General features: G+C 42.9%; 1 protein-coding gene across 7 annotated transcripts in view; it reads left to right on the forward strand.

Moving 5' to 3' along the window:
- The window catches only part of BRD1 (bromodomain containing 1), a 107,381-nt gene that overhangs the window by 52,134 nt on the left and 37,071 nt on the right, over positions 1-18,176 (forward strand). For all 7 annotated transcript variants that reach the window (XM_077834824.1, XM_077834814.1, XM_077834835.1 and 4 more), the window contains one exon: positions 7,574-8,062. In XM_077834824.1, coding sequence (XP_077690950.1) covers positions 7,574-8,062 — 489 coding nt within the window. The remainder of the gene's footprint in view (positions 1-7,573; positions 8,063-18,176) is intronic.

An 18,176-nucleotide genomic window follows, 5' to 3' on the forward strand; every position in this document is an offset into this window, starting at 1 on the left:
TCCGGGAGCCACCTGAGGTAAGTGCTGCCCATCCAGAGCTCGCACCCCAATCCCCTGCCCCAGGTTGGAACCTCTCCCACACCTTAACTTCCTCCCAAAGCCCTCACCCCCGTCCTGCACCCGAACAGCCTGCCACAGCCCTAAACCCCATCCTGCACCCCAAGCTGAAGCCCTCACCCCTTCCCACACCCCAACCCCCTGCCGCAGCCCGGTGAAAGTGAGTGAGGGTGGGGGGATGGAGTGAGCTGAGGGGGTCCTCAGAGGAAGGGGTGGTGCAGGGGACAGGGCAAGGGTGTTTGGTTTTGTGGGATTAGAAAGTGGGGGAGGGGACGGGGGAGATTATGGTAGCCAGAATAAGATCATGTTTCAGAGTAGCAGCCATATTAGTCTGTATTCGCAAAAAGAAAAGGAGTACTTGTGGCACCTTAGAGATCATGTGTTTACATAGACTAGCTATTGTACACTTGAGGCTTGCAAGTCGTTTGAAAGCTGGTATTTAAAAAAAAAAAAAAATCAAATATCCTTAACTGTTCCATCACTTAGCCATCTTTGGAATTGCATGTTTGAGTCTCTTAGCTTGATAAAAATGTTTTTCAAAAGATATAAACTGTTGCAATATGGAAGCACAGTGTTAGAAAAATGTAACTACAACTGCAGTTGGCCTTCTCGTCTAATTCTGTGATTTCTGAGTACTCTTAGAATAGCTATTTTAATAATTTTAAGCAAATCTGATTCCTTAAATTATCTCCCTAATCTTGTTAAAACTGAAAACATTTATTTCTGAACTTTCTTACTGACAGATAATTAAAACAGTAAAAAAAAAAAAATCAGATTGATTTAGATACATTTGAATCTTAAAATAGTCAAAAGATGCGTTTATAAATAAAGTGCATAGTGGTTAGACATATACTTATTACCTGAAATAAATGTATTTTTAAAAAACGTGTTAACATAACTATTCAGAAGTGATGTAGTAGGTCAAAAGTACAGTTAAAAATTCATATACCTTTATGGATTGTAAATAGCTTAAATTTAAACTCTGGAATAGAAATGAGTTAGAAAAGAATTAGAAACATATTGCAAAACAGATATGAGAGATGCAGGCAAATAGATCCTGATAGTTGTTTTTAAAAATAAATAAATAAATAAAAAACACAGCAGGTATTGACCAGGGAAGAGGAATTTTTACATTGTTAGTCTCTCAAAGTGCTATGGATTATCCGGTATGTTTATAATTTCATTTTGGATTTCTGACCACACAAAAAAGATCTCTATTCTTGAGAGTTATAATATTTGCAGAGTACCTCAGTAAAATTACAGCTTTGTAATATGTGGTTAAATCTTCCCTTTTGCTAGTTGCTTCCATTGGTAGTTAGATATTGTGTCATATATCACATTTTTCTTGCAAATAATTTGGATTTTATAAAGAGGAACAATATAAAACATTCTTATCAAATCGGTGCTTAATAAGAAAGTTTACATCTTATTTTTAAAGATACCATTTGAACAGAATTCTTATTTTGGGATCCTGTCCTGAGTAATGACAGGTTTCAGAGTAACAGCCGTGTTAGTCTGTATTCGCAAAAAGAAAAGGAGTACTTGTGGCACCTTAAAGACTAACCAATTTATTTGAGCATAAGCTTTCGTGAGCTACAGCTCACTTCATCAGATCTCTAAGGTGCCACAAGTACTCCTTTCCTTTTTGTCCTGAGTAAGTTCACAAGAGAAGCACCAGATTCCACCTTGTTATGATTTGAATGCAACTGAGGGTATGACTACACTACGAAATTAGATCGATATTCAAGAAGTCGATTTTTAGAAATCTATTTTATACAGTAGATTGCGCATGTCCACTCTAAGCGGATTAAGTCAGCGGAGTGCATCCTCACTACCATGGCTAGCATCGACTTATGGAGCGATGCACTGTGGGTAGCTATCCCACAGTTCTCGCATTCTCCTCTGCCCATTGGAATTCTGGATTAAGCTCCCACTTCCTGATGGGGCAAAAACATTGTCACGGGTGGTTTTGGGTACATGTCGTCAGTCGCGCTCCCCCCACCCCGTGAAAGCAACGGCAGACACTTTCTGCGCCGTTTTTCCGCGCAGACGCCATACCACAGCAAGTGTGCAGCCGGCTCAGCTCAACTCACTCACACTGCCGCTGCTGTGTCCTGGGTGCTGCTGGCAGCAGACGGTGCACTAGGACTGCTAACTGTCGTCCTCCACTGCTTCTGCTGCAACTCTGCTCTGCCGCTATTGTCTCAATAGCGAATTTCTCCATGTTGTCTGTCGTGGGCTCCCCGGTACATGTTCTTCCTTGGGAAATGTGTGTGGTGCTAACAGTCATCCTCCACTGCTTCTGCTGCAACTCCACTCTCCTGCTCCCATGAATCCACCTTGCAGGTCCTCTCGTCGTTCTCTATAAATATCTATTCTCGTGGCATCCATCATCAGCCACCGCTTCCGCTGCAACTCTGCTCTCCTGCAGACGCCATACCACGGCAAGCATGGAGCCCGCTCAGATCACCGCAGCAATTATGAGCTTTGTAAACACCTCGCACATTATCCTGCAGTATGTGCAGAACCAGAACCTGCAAAAGCAGGTGAGGAGGCGACAGCAGCGTGGTGATGAGAGTGATGAGGACATGGACACAGACGTCTCTCAAAGCACAGGCCCCGGCAATTTGGACATCCTGGTGGCAATGGGGCAGGCTCATGCCATGGAACGCCGATTCTGGGCCTGGGGAAAAAGCACAGACTGGTGGAACCGCATAGTGTTTTAGGTCTGGGGTGATTCCCAGTGGCTGTAAAACTTTCACATGCGTAAGGGCACTTTCATGGAACTTTGTGACTTGCTTTCCCCTGTCGTGAAGCACAAGAATACCAAGATGAGAACAGCCCTCACAGTTCACAGGTGAGTGGCGATAGCCCTCTGGAAGCTTGCAAAGCCATACAGCTACTGGTCAGTTGGGAATCAGTTTGGAGTGGGCAAATCTACTGTGGGGGCTGCTGTGATGCAAGTAGCCAATGCAATCACTGAGCTGCTGCTATCAAGGGTAGTGACTCTGAAATGTGCAGGTCATAGTGGATGGCTTTGCTACAATGGGATTCCCTAACTGTGGTGGGGCGATAGACAGAACGCATATGCCTATCTTGGGACCGGACCACCTTGGCAGCTAGTACATAAACCACAAGGGGTACTTTTCAATGGTGCTGCAAGCACTGGTGGATCACAAGAGACGTTTCACCAACATCAACGTGGGATGGCCGGGAAAGGTACATAACACTTGCATCTTCAGGAACTCTGGTATGTATGAACAGCTGCAGCAAGGGATTCACTTTCTAGACCAGAAAATAACCGTTGGGGATGTTGAAATGCCTACAGTTCTCCTTGGGGACCCAGCCTACCCCTTAATGCCATGGCTCATGAAACCATACGCAGGCACCCTGAACAGTAGTCAGGAGCTGTTCAACTATAGGCTGAGCAAGTGCAGAATGGTGGTAGAATGTGCATTTGGACGATTAAAAGCACTCTGGTGCAGTTTACTGACTCGGTTAGACCTCAGTGAAACCAGTATTCTCATTGTTATTGCTGCTTGCTGTGTGCTCCACAATCTCTGTGAGAGTAAGGGGGAGACATTTATGGTGGGGTGGAAGGTTGAGGCAAATTGTCTGGCTGCTGATTATGCGCAGCCAGACACCAGGGCGATTAGAATAGTACAGCAGGGCGCGGTGCGCATCAGAGAAGCTTTGAAAACCAGTTTCATGACTGGCCAGGCTATGGTAGGAGAGTTCTGTTTGTTCTCCTTGATGAAAACCCACCCCCTTGGTTCACTCTACTTGCCTGTAAGCCAACTGCCCTCCCCCCTTCAATCACTGCTTGCAGAGGCAATAAAGTCATTGTTGTTTCAAAATCATGTATTATTTATTAATTCATCACACATATAGGGGGATAACTGCCAAGGTAGCCTGGGAGGGGTGGGGGAAGAGGAAAGCAGCAGGTGGGGTGGTGGATGACGGGAGGAGGGAAGGACAAGGCCACACTGTACTTCAAAACTTGAATGCCAGCCTTCTGTTGCTTGGGCAGTCCTCTGGGATGGTGTGGTTGGGTGCCTGGAGCACAGTCCTTCCCCACCCCCCCGTGTTCTTGGGGTTTCTGAGTGAGGAGGCTATGGAACTTCGGGAGGAGGGTGAGCGGTTACACGGGCTGCAGCAGGGGTCCGTGCTCCTGCTACTTTTCCTGCAGCTCCACCAGACACCAGAGCATGTCAGTTTGATCCCCCAGTAGCCTCAGCATTGCATCCTGCCTCCTCTCATCGCGCTGCCTCCACCTCTCATCGCGCTGCCTCCACCTCTCATCGCGCTGCCTCCACCTCTCATCGCGCTCGTCTTTTCTGTCTGCTTTCCTGAACTCTGACATTGTCTGCCTCCACGCATTCTGCTGAGCTATTTCAGTGTGGGAGGATTGCATGAGCTGAGAACATTTCACCGTGAGTGCTTTTTTTTCCACCTTCTTATCTGCACCAGCCTCTGGGACGGAGATGATGGGGGGCGTGTTGAAACATTTGCAGATGCAGGAGGGAAAAAAGGGAGAGGAGTATTTAAAAAGACACATTTTAGAGAAGAATGGGTAGACTCTTTCACAATGAAGCAAGCTGTTAACATTACATAGCACATGTGCAAGGTCGCATTTTGCCTCTTATATTGAGGGCCTGCCGGTTTGATGTGAGAGATCACACACGCAGGGCCAGGCAACAGAATTCGGCTTGCAGGCAGCCATGGTAAGCCACAGTCTTTCAGCTTCTTCAACCTTCATAACTTGGGAATGGTTTCAAATCTCAGTGCCCTCCTTTCCCATACCAAGCACCCGTTGAGTTGGCCATTTAAAAGGAGGGGCTGTGGTTTTTTGGGTTAAAGTGCAGCACAAATCCAACTAACCCCCCTTCCTCCCCCCCAATTCTGTGGGATGAGCACTCTCCTGAGGATAACACAGAGAGATAAAGAACGGATGTTGCTTGAATGCCAGCGAACACCGGGAACATACGCTGCCATGCTTTCTTATGCAATGATTCCAGACTACGTGCTACTGGCCTGCCATGGTAAAGTGTCCTACCATGGAGGATGGAATAAGGCTGCCCTCCCCAGAAACCTTTTGCAAAGGCTTTGGGAATACTTTAAGGAGACCTTCATGGAGATGTCCCCGGAGGATTTCCGCCCCATCCCCAGACACATTAACAGACTTTTCCAGTAGCTGTACTGGCCGCGAGTGCATCCCAAGTCTTCAGGGCAAATTAATCATTAAACACGCTTGCTTTTAAACCGTGTATTATATTTACAAAGGTACACTCACCAGAGGTGCCTTCTCCGGCTTCATGGTCCAGGAGCCCCCCTTGGGAGGGTTGGGAGGGTATTGGTTCCAGGGTGATAAACAGTTCCTGGCTGTCGGGAAGAACGGTTTCTCTGCTTGCCTCCTGTGCGCTATCCTCCTCCTCCTCATCTTCCTCGTCCTCCAAATCCTCATCCCTGTTGCATGAGACTCCCCCCTTCAGGTGTCCACGGACAGGGGTGTGGTAGTGGTAGACCGCCCCCCGCCCCCGAATTGCATGCAGCTCATCATAGAAGCGGTATGTCTGGGGCTCTGATCCAGAGCGACCATTTGCCTCTTTGTTTTTTTTGGTAGGCTTGCCTGAGCTCCTTAATTTTCTGCTGCGGGTCCCTGTTGTAGCCTCTGTCGATCATGTCCTTGGAGATTTTTGCAAATATTTTGGCATTTTGTCTTTTGGAACGGAGTTCTGAGAGCACGGATTCATCTCCCCATACAGCGATCAGATCCAGTACCTCCCGTTTGGTCCATGCTGGAGCTCTTTTGCGATTCTGGGACTGCGTGGTCACCTGTGCTGATGAACTCGCCACGGTGGCCAAACAGGAAATGAAATTCAAAAGTTCCTGGGGCTTTTCCTGTGTACCCAGCTAGTGCATCTGAGTTGAGAGTGCTGTCCAGAGCAGTCACAATGGAGCACTCTGGGATAGCTTCCAGAGGCCAATACCGTCGAATTGAGTCCACGCTACCCCAGATTCGACCTGGCAATGGCGATTTCAGTGCTAATCCCCTCGTTGGGGAGTACAGAAATTGATTTTAAGAGCTCTTTAAGTCAACAAAAATGGCTTCGTCGTGTGGACAGGTGCAGGGTTAAATTGATCTAATGCTGCTAAATTCGACCTAAACTCGTAGTGTAGACCAGGGCTGAGATTTTAACATTTTAGGTGTTTCATTACTAATGCATAGATTGTGAACTAGTCAGAGGAAAGGTGGTCCTTTTTGAGTGTATAGAAAGCACTTACCATACTGCTGTAGATAAACAATGACAAACTAATGAATTATCATTTAAGTCAATAGAATTCCAGACTTTCTGGCTGGTTTATGTGCAGTATACGTATGTAAACTTAAATCTGCATGAGATTAGTTAAATATGTTTGATCCTTTTTGTGTTCTACACCAACGATTATTTTTGTGGTGCAACAAGTTACATTTGATTGCATAAATGCTCACTTGTAAAGATATAGCCTTTTCATTTTGTTAGTGTAGCAATATATCTGTAGAGAAAGCAGGTAGACATCTCAACATGGGCTTTTTTTTTTTTAAAGGAGTATAGAGGAAAGATGAATAATTTGTACACTTATCTGTTGCAAACTGTGGGTTGGGTAATTTTTGCTTGTTTTATTGAATTCTGTAGAGCAGAATTTTTTCTTCTGTCATTTGTGTTAAAGAGCATTTTCTAGAGCTAGTTTTATCTAAACATCCACAATGTGTGTCTTGCCATTCTACACCATGAAATTGAAAGAAAAGAAAAACAAAACAGAAGTCAGAATTGACATTTGGGTTGGATAGGGGGAAAGAAAAATTGGTAGAGGGGTGGTTTTTCTGATTTCTCCTGTAATGGCTGCAAAGATGTCTTTGCCAAGCATTTGTCAGTAACTATACGTTTTAAAATTTAAAACTGGTACCCATAACTGTAAAGCAGCTTTGCAGAACTTTCCAATTTGTGAATTTGGTAATAGTTTATAGCCCGCTATTACGGTTAATTTTGATAGGTTAAGCTATAAATGCAATTTTTAAAAATGGCTTTATCTGCTTTAAAGATGCTTTTCTTATTTAAATTAACGTAAACAGGTAAGATGAATATTTAAATTAGGAAAATGTATTTTATTCAGACTTTAATGTTAATGGTGAAATACTTGCATTACCAGATACAAATCATCTGCTACTCTACTTTTCTGTAAAAAGTTCTTGTACCTAAGATTTTAAATACCATTGCATGTAAGGTAAAAATACCTGCCCAGGTTTAAATTTTTAACACTAAATGTAAACACCTATTTTGTTAGAATCCCAGTATAAAACTAGGCACTACTAACTAGGATAGGTTGTTGCTAGCCAAACGTTTATGTATTTAAAATGTTATGGTTTGTTTCCAAACAACAATTATTTGATGAGCTGAACATTTATAGTGAGTGTTATAATAGATTTTATAACTACCAGTTTTCAAAAATCACACTCTATTTATAATTTTTTCAGGAGATAAATCTCCCCCTAAACTTGAACCATCAGATGCATTACCTCTTCCTTCAAACTTGGAGACTAATTCAGAACCACCAACCCTCAAACCAGTAGAACTCAATCCAGAGCAGAGTAAGCTTTACAAAAGAGTAAAATTTGATAATGAATTATATAGCACTTCCATTCAGAAAGAAATAAATGGACACACTCCAGAACACTTACTTGACAGTAATCTCAATGAGTCGACTGTTTCTGCTGTAGCTGAGTCATCAACTGATGTAAACAGACGTACATCCATTCTCTTCTGCAAATCAAAAAGTATAAGCCCCCCAAAGTCTGCAAAGAACACTGAAACCCAGCCAACTTCTCCACAGCTAGGGACCAAAACCTTTTTGTCTGTAGTCCTTCCAAGGTTGGAGACTCTTCTGCAGCCAAGGAAAAGATCAAGAAGTGCATGTGGAGATTCTGAGGTTGATGATGAGTCCCCTGTAAAGCGCTTGGATACAGGTAAATATTACAAAACTTACATATTGGTGGGCAGAAATATTGGAAGATAATACAGATGATACAACAGACATTTTAATATACATTTACTTTAAATAATTCTTTAATCATTTAAATTATTTCAACACTTCAGCATTTTTTCCTCACAGTTGAACCAAGTGCAGTTATGATTTAGGAAAGTTATTGGTTTGTTGCTGACAGTCCTTTATTATTGAGATTGCTTCTCAAATTTTTATTGCTGTAGTACAGACCTCTCTCTTTCTCTCAAAAAAAAAAAAAAAATGTTTTTTTTGTTATGCTTGCTTCCTATTATCTTTCCCTTGCATCCACTAGGGGAGACAAACAACTCACTTCCTCTGAAAAGACCACTGGTGAATCTACATTACATTTCTTTATAGGACATAAACATGAATCCCGCCCCATCAGCAGCCATCATTATACTCTCTCTGACTTTTTATTTTATATTTATCCCATGCCTTTTTACTTTGTATTAATTTTCCATCTAACGCCTTTCCTTTCTATGAAGCAAAAGTGATATGACTATAAGTTTAGAATGTGTGAGTGATAGCTATACAGAATGTTGTATCTGGAGTGTTAAAATCATAAGGCATTGTTGGCTTTTCTTTAGAAAATTCCTATTTTTAAGTGTAGATTTTTAAAAAGTAAAGCCATGCATAAGAAAATTGTAGGTGTCAAATATTTGAGCTAAAGGATCCAACTGTAAGATTACCATGGCTAGATGTCACCTGGACTAGTTTTTTCAGAAATTTTATGAGGAACTTATTCTGTCCTGTGAAATGAAGTTGTGTAAGTTAATTATTCTTCTTGATAGTATTTTTCTCAGTTATATTTGTAGTAGATACTTTGAATAGAACAAATTTATGGGGAGGTGGGGGAAGGATAAAGAAAGAAACTAGTAATATGTACTTTCCTTATGTTAGTCTTTAAAATTCTTGGTTTTTTTATATCCTCTGCCATTTGTCATGTTATATAGATTTTTATGTTTGAAACGTATGCATGATGTTAGTTCTGACTCCACTGAAACAAAATTGGATCTGCATAAAAAACTCATGCTGTGAAAGTATAATTTTAAAAAGTTTCTGTTTACTGTTGAGTCGAAGGGGGGAGGGCGGTTGGCTTGCAGGGAAGTGGAGTGAACCAATGGGGCGGGTTTTCATCAAGGAGAAACAAACGGAACTGTCACACCACCGTAGCCAGAAAATATAGGGGGAGGGAATTACAAGTAACACTTGGTGCAATTTTTAAATGATTTTTTTCCTGTAAAAATGCTTTTACAGACATACTTGGAAACAACACTGACATCTGATTTGTTGTTTTGTAATAAGAAAGATTAATGTATTTTACATAAATACTGTGATACTAGATTGATGTTTTGAATTCGGACAATGGATTAATCTGCACTGAAAGTCTATGGGGCTTCTTTCGCTACATGTTTACTCTCACCAATTGTTAATAGAAGTGCATAATGTATAATATGTACACAATATAGCATTGCTATATATTCTGTATCCTAGATACAGAATGTACAGATTATCTATAGCCCCACTTACAAAATTAATCCAAACATTTAAATTACATTTACAAAAGTTTATTGTATAGATTATTTAAAAAATCAAGAAATACAAACTGCAGTGTTTAGTTCTTACATTTACGTGATAATTTTACCAGTTATATTTTATGTAACAGTTGAAAAACAAAGCTTGTCTGAAATTCTAATTATTGTAAAATTCGGTTGTGACTTTCTGCTTAGATGCAAGGATTAACATCTTTGCTCCATTTGAGGCAATGGCAGAACTCTTTGTGACTTCAGTGAGGCCAGAATTTCACCCCAGATATTTTGAGTTTCAGAACTGTTTTACAGGGTTTTTTTTAAAAAATCTATTTGAGTGAGACAGTCTCACACTTTATTTTGAGTATCTTTATGGAATTAAGTAAATTGACTGGGGATAACATCTTTTACTTGCAGTCAGTCTCATAGTTCAGAAATGTTAGCTATATTACTCTAACCACATTAACAACTGATTGAGTAGTTAAAATAAAACCCTGAAGATGAAGAGAAATGCCTTCTTTAAAATAAAATTCCATTTAATAGAACTGTGCATTTTAAATCTATAAATATTTTTGTTGCTTAATCTCAAAGTACAAATATTTAAGATGCATTTTTATTTTTTATTTAGTTCATTTAGATGAATATATAGGTTTAGGTCCATACAAATCTAGACTTGAGTTAATTAGCAAGTTTTTCACTTAATCTTGAACATTGTTCAGGGGTTCAGTCATGCAGCTGTTAAACACACACACCTGCTGTGGATTTAGCTCTCTCCTAAAGTCCTGATCCTGCAGCCCTTATTGATTCAGAACTCCTACTGACATAGCTCCTTGTTTTCCATTTTGTGCCTATTTTACAATCTCCACTGCTGTTCTCTAAACAAAGTTTTTCTTTCCTGAATTGCCATCTTTTTGATAAAGTTCTTCATTAAAGTTTTCATACCTGTTTATCTCTTTCACATTAACTTGGATAAGTGATCAGTTTGTTGGAATTGGCTGCTGCCGTGGGCCATGATCCTTTAGAGAGGTCCAGTGCACAGACCCTTCCTTGTATCTTTGTGAAATCCAAATCTAGTTGAAATTGATTTCCTTTGCAGGTTCAGTGTCTTAAACTACTACAGAGTAGCATGTTAGTGTTCAATCAAAATGAAATGAAATTAAAAATACAGAAAATGCAGGAGTATGACATTTCTGTTTTCAGATTGATATTTTACTAAATTATTATTTCATGTTGATAGTCAAAATATTCATGTTCAAAAGACTTTGGTTTTTTATTCAGATGTACCTTTTGAAAATCATGAAGTCATAGACAAGTTCTGCTTAAAGGCGTTCTTCTATGATTACATTCCTCGTGTTTCTCCTAGTACAGATCAACATTCGTAGTAATTGGAAGATAAACCAGTATAATAATTTTTCAGTTTAATTAGTATGAGTATTAAATGATATCTTTTTGTATTATAGGAATATAATGAGCAATTTAACAAAAGCTGTATATTTTCTGTACTATATATCAAATGTTCAAGGCTGCGGTAGCCTCTGGAAGGAAAGTGAAGTGATCGAATGGTGGTCCCAGGTTTTTTGCTGTCAACATCTCGTCTCCCCCATTACTCTTACTTAAGTCTGTGCGCTGCCAGCTCTTGTTCTTCAAAGTCATTTCTTATCTGTCCACATAAGATGTTGGCACTTCCTCCCACACTATTCCACTATGCCTTGTATTTTGCCCTATGCCCCTTACACTGTGCAGACTCCTTCTTGAAATCTTACTTTTTCATGTAGTTTCTTGAGCAATAGAAAAATCATAGCCATATTTAGGTACTCTTCCCTTCCTCTTTTCCTCTTGCCAGATAATGAGTTCTTCCTGTATTTTTAATTCATGTATTTATGGTCATTAGAATAAGCTCTCTAAAGCAAGGTCATTGTCTTTACTAGTCAGTGTTAAGAGACAGGACTGCTGGTCTGTTTGGTATGACGGTTTCTGTGTTTTATGATTTTCTAATAAAATAGAAATAAATTAATGTAAAATAAGTAATGTTTTGGGGAATAGATGGTAATATACGAAACATCAAAATATTATCTTTTGAGAGGTCTAAAAGCAGTCAGTTTTAGTGATACCATTCTTTACTTCTGCTTCTGATCTCTTATCTCCCAGAGAGATCTTAATCCCTCCTGTCCTTCAAAAAATAGCTTAACTCTCCATACATAAAACTTCTAAGATGGTGTTAAGGTTGAAAGTAGATAGCATTGACTTGGTTGTTGAAGCCTTGCCAAGAAGGCTGGTATTATCAAACGAACATTAGAAGATGGTAGAAAAAAATTACAAGAATTGTGTAGGACTCCTTTGTGGAGGAGAGCGAGAGGGAAAGCTTTTAAAAAAGCTAGCAAATCAAGTTAGTTTTAACTTGTACAGGAATTTTTAAAAATTGGCTTGTTCCCTTTTTGATGCATTGTGACATATTGAGAGAAGTTGAAAGGCGTATAAAAACCCACTTGCTTGTTCTTGGCGTGCGTGCTCATGTCGTTTCCATTCTAGGTGCGTGCGCACCCACGTGCGCGGTCGTCGGAGATTTTCGCCTTAGCAGTAACCATAGGGCCAGCTGTGGCGTCCCCTTGAGTGTTGCGCCCAGGCGCTGGTATATCAGGCACCATTGGCCCTGTGCCCTCTCAGTTCCTTCTTACTGCCCATGGTGGTTAGTTGGTGCGCTTTTCCTTGCTTAGCAAGGGCTATCAGTTTTTTTTTCTCCTTTGGACTTCATTCCTTAAGGCCTTGTATAGAATTAATTCTTCAGTAGTTAGTGTTAAGTACCTGTTAAGTGTCTAGTTGTTAGTAGTTAGAGTTCCAGAGGGGACTTTGCCCCTGGTGGGCATGCTCCGGTCTCTGGGGTTCAAGCCCTACGCAGAGCTTGAACAGGCCTATGCCTGTTAGTGACTCCCAGCTTGTGGGGGAGGCGCATGTAAGAGAAGTGCCGTATCTGCAGAAACTTTCGGCCCAGCATGCAGCAAGAGCGGGACATTCGACTTCAGGCTTTTCTGATGGAGTCCGCCCTCCATCCAGCCTCTGAGCTGTCTCGGCATCGGTGCGACGTGCACCCCCGGCACCGAGCTCCATTCGGCACGGTTCTGACCGCCTCCACTGCCATGGCTGTGGCAGTCTCATCCAGGGTCTGCTAGAAGAAGGGACAGAGACACTGGGTTTAGTCATCGCCTCCATTCTGCCTCCCGCTCACTTGCGCAGCCTGGCCTAGCGAATTGTCCAGAGAGCAGAAGTGCTCATTTTGATGGCGCTCAAGAACGACGACCCAGCCAATTCCCCAGATCCACCGTTCCTTTTCCTCAACCACCTTCACCCCTACCATTCGGCCTGGTCGTGGGTCACCTCGGACCTCTGGATACTGTACATAGTATCTCAGGGCTAAACCCTGCAATTTTCGGCCACCACTCCCTCCCACAGCCCCTTTTCCCTGTCCCTCTTCAGGGATCCTTCTCACAAGCAACTCCTTATGTGGCTGGGGGCAGTAGAGGAGGACACAAAAGGGAAAGTGTTCTACTCCTAGTACTACTTAATCCTGAAAGCAAAAGGAGTCCTCAGACCCATCCTGGACCTGTGTTGCCTCACAAGTCTCTCAAGAATTTGACGTTTCCCTGGGTTCCATCATCTCCTCCAGGAGATTAGTACACCGCTCTCAATTTACCGGATGCTTATTTCCATATTCCTGGGTCACAGACGTTTTTTTCGGCTTCATAGTGAGCAGGCACGATTTTCAGTTCATGGTGCTGCCCTTTGACTTATCTTCGGCCCCAATGGTGTTCTCAAAAGGCCTGGCTCCAGTGGCGACTTAAATGAGACATTGAGGGGTCCAGATTTTCCTGTATCTTGATGACTGGCTTATCAAGGGCAGGTCTCAGGAGCAGGTGCAGAGGAGCCTCAATCTGAATTCGACTTGTCACGATTTGGGCTTGCTAATAAACATTAAAAAGTCCGCATTAATGCCAGTCCAGCACATAGAATTCATAAGGAAGATCCTCGACTCCATGCGAGCCAGGGCCTTCCTTCCGGAAGTGTGTTTTCAGACCATGTCGTACTTGATCTCCCATTTAAAGAACCACCTGTTCGCTGCAGCCCACACCTGCCTATGTCTGATGGGCCAAGTGGTCGCCCATGCTGGCTCCATTTATGACCTCTGCAAGCATGGCTGGCCTCGGTCTATATCCCCAGCAGACCCAGGTTGGACTGGGAGGTCAGGGTGCCGAACCATATCCTGTTGTCCTTGCAATGGTGATTGGATCCCAAGTCGGTGCTGCAGGGAGTTCCCTTCACAGCTCTGTCTCTGTTGCTTGAACCTGGTCTCCCGACTATTTGGATCTGGGCTGGGAGTCCCACCTGGACGAGCTAAGCACCCACAGCCACTGGCTGTGGGACAATCTCGCCCTCCATATCAACATCAGGGAGCTCAGGGTAGTTCACCTCGCCTGCCAGGCTTTCTTGCCCCACCTGAAAGGCAAGGTGGTACAGGTCCTGACGGACAATGGCGCCACGATGTATTATATCAACAGACAGGGCGTTGCCAGGTCCTCAGCCCTTTGTCAAGAGGTGCTCAGCTTTTGGGACTTTCGTGTGCAGCATGCCATTCATCTGGTCGCCAGCCACCTGCCAGGCACCAGGAAAGTCTTGGCGGATCACCTCAGCAGGACCTTCTCATCTTGCCACAAATGGTCACTCCATCCAGAGATGGTCAACATAATCTTCTAGAGGTCGTGGACTCCTCCAGGACCTGTTCGCATCCAGGCAGAACAGAAAGTGTCACGTGTTAAGTTTGATTTGGGGTCTGGACAGAGGTTCCCTTTTGGACGTCCTTTTTATTCCATGGTTGGGAGCACTGATGTATTCCTTCCCGCCAGTGCCACAGGGTCCTTGTGAAGGTGAAGCAGGACAGAGTGGCGGTTATCCTGGTAGCTCCCGCATGGCCCGTCAGCACTGGTTTGGCACGTTGCTGAGCCTTTTGGCAGCCACGCCTCCTCCGCTGTCTCTTTGGCTGTATCTGCTGTCCCAGAACCATGGCACTCCTCTGCATCCAAACCTGGCAGTGCTGCACTTGACAGCTTGGCTACTGCATGGCTAAGCACGGACGAGTGGGCATGCTCAACCTGTGTCCAACAGGTCTTGCTGGGTAGCAGAAATCTTCCACCAGGGCAACCTACCTGGCTAAATGGAAAAGGTTTGAGTGCTGGGCCTCGGAGCGACGCATCTTAGGGCTGAGTAGGCTTCACTGCAGGACATATTGGATTATCTGCTGCATCTCAAACGCTAGGGGTTGTCCATCTCTTTGATCAAGGTCCACCTGTCCACCATTTTGGCATTGTGTCCTCCATTCCAGGGCAAGTCTCTCTTCGCCCAGCCTATGACAGCATGTTTTTTGAAGGGTCTGGAATGCCTCTATCCACACATCCAGGATCCTCCCCTCTCCCGCTGCCTCGGGACCTGAATTTTGTGCTGTGAAGGCTTGTCGGACCTCCCTTTGAGCGTGTGGCTTCCTGCTTCCTGCTGCTTCTCTCCCTGAAGGTTTTGTTCCTGGTTGCCATAACGGATGTCTGAGATCAGGGCACTCATCTCTGAGCTGTCTTATATGATCTTCTAGAAGAACACGGTCCAGCTGCGCCCGCGTTCGGTGTTTCTGCCCAAGGTCATTTCTCAGTTTCATACTGGTCAGGACATATAGTTACTGGTCTTCTGTCCGAAGCCCCATGCATCTGATGAGGAATGCAGGCTTCACACCCTGGACGTCAGGAGGGCGTTGGTATTTTACATAGATAGAATGAAGCAGTTCTGTAAGTCAACGCAGTTGTTGTTCATTGCTGTGACAGACAGGATGAAAGGTGGTCCCGTGACTGCTCAGAGAATCTCACCCTGGATTACAGTCCGCATCCGCTACTGCTAAGAGCTGGCAAAGGTGTCCCTGATGGCGATCCAAGAGATCTGTTGAGCCGCTCTCTGGTTGTTCGTCCACATGTTGGCATCACATTACACGCTGATCCAACAAGCTCAAGATGATGCTGGCTTTGGCCGAGCTGTGCTGAAAGATGCAAGGCTTTGAACTCTGAGCCCACCTCCATTGATACTGCTTGTGAGTCACCTAGAATGGAATTGACATGAGCAAGTACTCGAAGAAGAAAAAACGGTTACCTATCTTTTGTAACTGTTGTTCTTTGAGATGTGTTGCTCATGTCCATTCCATTGCCCGCCCTCCTGACTTTCTGTTGGAGTTGTCGGCAAGAAGGAATTGAGAGGGCGTAGGGCCTGTGGCGCCTGACATGCCAGCGCATGGGTGTGACACTCGGGGGGGCACAACGGGCGGCCCTATGGATACCGCTCAGGTAAAAATCTCCAATGACCGCACGTGGGCGCACACACACCTAGAATGGAATGGACTTGAGCAACACATCTCGAAGAACAACAGTTACAAGAGGTGGTGTGTTTGTTTTTTTACCTTAGCCGATATTTCTAAGTCAAATTTTGTCTTCCCCTGGTTTTGCTGGAGAACTGCTTGGGAAGTAGGTGTATATGAGGTGTGTGGTCTGAACTGTCAGACCTTACTTAATTGGAGGGACAAGGATGTGGAATATTTAACAAAGATGTCATTTGTCCCAGGTGTTCATTAGGAAGAAGTATTGGTAAAAACAAGGTTTTTATCACTGTCTAAAAATCCTTTAACCCTCTTAGTAGCTGTTTTCAGTCTCTTGTGATGTCATAATTCCCTTAGTTTTCCAGTCATTTTAGGCTTGGTCTACACTAGCAATTTGTGTTTGCTATAACTGCGTTGCTGAGCAGTGCAGTTATGCTAACCTAACTCCTGGTGCAGACTCTTGTTGACATAGCTACTGATTCTCAGGGAGGTGGATTACCTCCGCTAATGGGAGAAGCCCTCCTGTTGCCATAGGTAGCATCTTCACTGAAGCGCTATAGTGGTGCATCGGTGCAGCTGCGCCGCTCTGGCCTTTTAAGTGTAGATAAGCCCAGAGTCTTTCTTTGTAGATAGGGCCTCAGTTACTAATGAAACAAAAAAAAAACTATTTTTGTCAGAAGTTTTCCAGCTCTTTTACATGTGTTTTTTTTTTTTTTTTTTAAAAAGGGAGGGGAATAAACCCCATTTTATTTTTCCTTTGCCATTCACTGGTCTACAGCTGCCCAGCTCTGAAGGCAGAGCCACCACCGGCAGCAGCACAGAAGTGACAGGTTGCAGTACTGCAACCCCTCACCCCACAATCTTCTGACCCCCCCCCCCCCACAACTCCTTTTTGGGTCAGAACCCCTGCAATTACAACGCTGTGAAATTTCAGATTTAAATAGCTGAAATCATGAATTTAACGATTTTTAAAGTTCTGTGACCTTGAAATTGACCGAAATGGATCATCAATTTGGTAGGGCCCTACTTATTGGTGTAAACAAAGACTTCAGTCTTGGGCCATGGAATTTATAACACATAACATGGTAAAAAGACATGCATATAAAAAACAAATTTTAAAGCTAATGCTCTGTGTTGATATTGATGAAATTTGACCCGCAGCCTGTCCAGTGTAGCGACATCTTCATTTTTATTCAGCTTCATCTGTGGATTTTTAATTTTTTTTTTAAGTATGGTGGTTTTTTTCCCCTAAAGCAAAGGGAGGTTGTCTTGTCTTGTTGGTGTGTTTGTTTGACTTGGGGCTGGTTTAAAATGCAAAAAAAAATTGTTCATTTCCAAGCACAAAACACTTTGGTTCAAATGCTGATCTTATATATGCAACATAAAGCTCCCTATGCCTCAGGTAAGAAATGAAGTTGCACATGAATATCTAAGGTCATATGTTGATTCCCTTTTGGTAAATTTTGAAGCCCTAAGTTATGCACAGCTAATTAATTGGAGGAATCAATTGATTTAACATTCCAAGATGGCTTAATTTGTCCCTGTGTCCAAATTTGGAAAAGTTTATCAGATAACAGTAAAAATACTGACTGTTAAAACTGCTGACGCACTTCTTGGATCCTTTTACCTTGTATTAAAAATAAATACTCTGAAATTTAATTTATTTTCTTTTCTCTAAAGATGGCCATTGTTGTGAAATAAAAGAGCTTCTTTTAGAAAGTCTGCTATAAAATTCAGCCATTTAAATCCTTAGGGAAGTTGGTTGAAAACAAAAATTCCTGTTCCACAGGAAATTCTGAAATTAAAAAAAAATTATTTCAAAATTGAACAAAAAACTAAATTTCCAGCAGAATGGGAATTTCAGATTTTCATTTTAAAAACAGTCAAAATGACATTTAGTTTTGACTTTTTCTAAAAGTTTCCGAGGCTCCCTGAGCTGTATACAGTCCTAGCAGACCCTGAGGTGGGGAGCCTAGGAGCCAAGCAACTTGGAAATCCTGAGAGCCCCTGCTCTGGACCAGTCCACCTCCTGAGATGACAGGGAGCTAGAGATCCTAGTACTCCAAAGAGCTTGGGAGGCTGGTCTGCCAAGGAACAAGGCAAGCAAACTGGCAGGAAGTCAGGCGGGTTTCTAATAGAAATGTTTATTT

The sequence above is a fragment of the Eretmochelys imbricata genome, chromosome 1, assembly GCF_965152235.1.
Source record: "Eretmochelys imbricata isolate rEreImb1 chromosome 1, rEreImb1.hap1, whole genome shotgun sequence".
Lineage (NCBI taxonomy): Eukaryota > Metazoa > Chordata > Testudines > Cheloniidae > Eretmochelys > Eretmochelys imbricata.